Source organism: Diplotaxodon limnothrissa, linkage group LG9, assembly GCF_057381915.1.
Source record: "Diplotaxodon limnothrissa isolate DT_005_m linkage group LG9, D_limnothrissa_male_GT1.1, whole genome shotgun sequence".
Lineage (NCBI taxonomy): Eukaryota > Metazoa > Chordata > Actinopteri > Cichliformes > Cichlidae > Diplotaxodon > Diplotaxodon limnothrissa.
Genome location: NC_140604.1, coordinates 26,725,891 through 26,729,551, shown reverse-complemented (window position 1 = coordinate 26,729,551; position 3,661 = coordinate 26,725,891). Strand labels below are relative to the sequence as shown.

General features: G+C 42.8%; 1 protein-coding gene across 1 annotated transcript; it reads left to right on the top strand.

The window, feature by feature from the left end:
• The first annotated feature begins 1,448 nt into the window (after positions 1-1,448).
• On the top strand, positions 1,449-2,179 carry msc (musculin (activated B-cell factor-1)). Its single transcript, XM_085362409.1, has 2 exons — positions 1,449-1,871; positions 2,102-2,179. The coding sequence occupies exons 1-2, from the start codon at positions 1,449-1,451 to the stop codon at positions 2,177-2,179; spliced, it is 501 nt and encodes a 166-aa protein (XP_085218535.1).
• The last annotated feature ends 1,482 nt before the right edge of the window (positions 2,180-3,661 follow it).

Below are 3,661 nucleotides of genomic sequence, written 5' to 3'. Positions count from 1 at the left end.
GAGGTTTTTAGTTGTTCAGAAAGGTGTGACTTGAAGCCAACATGCTGGAATAAAGCTTAACTGTCGGGGTACAAGGCGGCATCGGGCCCAGTGCCATACAGTAATTTCCTTATTTTCTCTCATGGCCCCTGGGTGGCTGCAGGGGCTGAGATGTATGCTTGGCCAAAATCAAGCATACATCTCAGCTGCTGTTAAGTAATCCTTGGCAATGCCTGGCTATTGTCATAAAAAATATAAAATTTCACACATATTACGTGGCGTAATAGCAAACAGGGACCTGGGATTTTCTGGGAATATCTTTCTTGACAGACAAAGAGACGGCGCGAGCAGAGAAAGTATGAATCAAAACTTGAAGAGAAAGTGTGGCCATTCAAGTTTCTTCCAAATATTTGTTTGCATTTTTGAAAAGTGTTTGCATCACACTGGAACACAAGTGGTCTTTTTAGTGTTGCACAAAAGACAGCTTCCCATGGGATCTCAGCAGAGACACTTCTGTCCCTCTTCCCCTCTGATCTACAGCTCAGTCCTCATATCACTGATTAAACCACCAAACCAACGCACAAAAGAAATGCAAATATGGCCGAGACACCCAGTAAAAATATTTGTGATACTACAAGAATGAAGATGGTGCCTCCTTGCCTCTGCCACACCCATGTCATGCCAACGCTCCAGATGTCATGGGAACCAATAACAGCTGGGCTGGTACACACAGGCTGCGTGTGAAGCGCTGCTCCATCTGCAGAAACCCAATCCCTCTGTGAACGCAGCAAAGGATTAAACACTTTTGATAAGGTCCTCGAGACCAAAACACATCTGTGAGACCACAAACCGGAGGACTTTTTACTGAATATAATGTAGTTGTAATTGTTGCAATGGACTGAACCTAAATCAGGGAATTCATGCTCTCCAATAAATTTAGAATGTTTAAGGAATTTGCAAAAAAAAAAGAAAAAAGGGTAAATTTATTGCACAAACAGCTTTGGATGAACTTCATTGCATCTTTTGCTTTAACTATCTCTGAGGGCAAATAGTTGACAGGACTTAACTTTTTTAAAAAAAATTAAGATGCAAATGAGCAACATGTGTCTTTAACAGTTTACACAACGAGATGGAGTTGTGGTCCCACTGAGGTCATGGTCGCTCGGACAAAAAAGGGGGAGGAGAAATGCTCAGCAAAAAAACTGTGCAGATGCCAAGTCCATGACACTTAAATTAGAGGGATAGCTAGGCCATGTCTCTTTAGACAGAGCTGTCTTTAGTTGGTGCAGATGGTACTGTAGTGAATCAAGGGTTGACGTTTTAGCGCTTCTGTGGGAAATAAGTTCCAGGGTTACCAAATGGAAACTGCAAGGAGGTGCTGACTTGCAGCTTCTCGTCATTTACTTCACTGTTGTCTGTCGTCCACAGTGCCACTCCGGTCTGTTTCCCCAGGCGCAGGTGGAGCAGCCATGTCCACTGGCTCTGCTGCAAGTGATGCCGAGGACGACGAGACACGCCACAAAAGGACTACCGCTGCCTTGGAGGCCACCGCGCGGAAAGTCACCTGCTATAATCCCAGCCGGTACTCGGAGGAGGAGTTGGAAGACGAAGGTGTTGAGGGGAGGATCAAGCAGGAGCACAGACTTTCCAAAGCGCACCAGAGGGAAACGCGACAGTCGCAGAGGAACGCGGCTAACGCCAGGGAGAGGGCGAGGATGAGTGTGCTGAGCAAAGCTTTCTCCAGACTGAAAACCAGCCTGCCCTGGGTGCCAGCGGATACCAAACTTTCCAAACTGGACACCCTTCGTCTCGCTTCTAGCTACATTTCCCACCTTAGGCAGCTTCTGCAGGATGACCGATTCGAGAGCAGATTTGCACACCCTGTCAGTCTGGTATGAATGCCAAACTTTTACAGCCATGACAGAAATCAACTTTTGCTTTTATACTTTTACACATTGCTTCAGCAACTATAAAACTAACTGTCCTCTGCTTCTGGCTTTCAGTATGAACCCTATTGTCATCTTTGCTGACATAACAGAATGCATGATTTTTCCAAAATGAAAGCAATTCTGAATTAACCATTGTCATTCTGAGCAAATGAATTTGTATTCTTCTCCAACAGACCTGGCCATTTATGATGACAGGAAGGTCAGAGGAAGACATCTCATCATCTATGAGACTTTGTGGAGCAACAGCTTAGGCGACACGTCTTCACCCACCAAGCTCAAGCTCTTCTGCTAAAACCTGAAAACAACAACAACAATAAAAACAAAAAGGAGGGGCATCAGTTTGACCCCGTTTTAACCACATGCCCTAAACAATGACTGTGAATTTAAAACTATTATGTTTTACTGTGTGCATGTTTGCTGAAATCAGTATTATGTCACATTTACACTGAGTGTAACATCTAATCTTCATTTATGCTTGATTTTTTTTGTGTGTAAAATTTGGATTTAGCAAACGTCTTTAATATCTTTCACCCCATCAGTCTGTGCACAGCATAAACTGTTATATGGCTGAACACACTTTTGATACATTAAACAGTTTCGGCAGCTCGGCCTGTGCATGATGTCCAGTTGCAGTTTGATTCTTTCATTCTGCTCTATGAGCGAATTTTAAAAAAACAAAACAAAAGACCTCACAACTTAAAATACTTTCTGCTTTTTGCTAGTTTGGCTTGACACTATGACAGTAACCACAATAATTCACCTGTATTGTAGATCTATTTATTGTATTTGTGTTTTAAAGTCTTTGCATTTGAGACAATGTGAGAATCTGTCTGCATTTATTGTTTCCATAGAAGTTCACCATTTAGCCATATGCATGTATCCATGCATTGAGAACTGCTGGATAATTCGGCACATCTGCAGGAGATGAACATCAGAAAGTGCTCACACGATAAAAAGTAAATTAGAAATGTGAATATCTGTGCTACTTGCGTAAACAAAACATGTTTTAGAAAGACATGAAAACCTTTTAATTATCAGTGTGTACACACTCTTGATAGATGCACTGAAACTATAAAGCCAGGGCAAATATTGGACCCGTCACACACATACAGGCTCTGTAATGAACTCTAAATGTGACAAAATCTCCAGCGTTGTCACAAAAGGTCCAAATAAGTGGCTCAACCAAACCAAAATGCTAAATTTGTGGTGGTCACAAGGTTAAAGAAATTCTTCTAAGTCCTCATATCAGCTGCTTGGAGCCGCCACACATGACTTCTCATTTTTGGCAGCAGGAGGTTGGAAATCTTGAACACCACACCACACAGTGATAATATTCACATTCATATAAGAGTGGTGAAAAGTTCAGCAAAAAAATCAATAGTCACTGGTAGAATTCCTCAGTAACCTTCTGCACCCCTCCATACATTGCATATCCCTCTTGCGGGAGCACACACACTCATCCAACTCCATGCTTAGTTGGCAGAGAGAATGGATAACGGTGATCTCTTGATCTGGGAGTCATTTTATCCAGTTAAACCCCCCAAAATGATGTGAGTACAGATGGGCTGAGATCCAAGCCCGGGCAGTCTGGTGGGACAGACTGACAAAACTTTTAAATGAAAGAGAAAGAGAGAGGGGAGAGGATGAGTTTTCATCAGGTTCATGTAGAGCTGCAGCTGTTGCTGCGTTGGTGAGTTTCCCAGAACTCTGAACTGCTCTCCTGGGAGAAACTG

Excerpts from the sequence above, each read along its gene's own strand:
- msc (XM_085362409.1), top strand. The coding sequence starts at position 1,449 with ATGTCCACTGGCTCTGCTGCAAGTGATGCCGAGGACGACGAGACACGC. Across the intron at positions 1,872-2,101 it reads TTGCACACCCTGTCAGTCTG|ACCTGGCCATTTATGATGAC; the intron begins GTATGAATGCCA and ends CTTCTCCAACAG.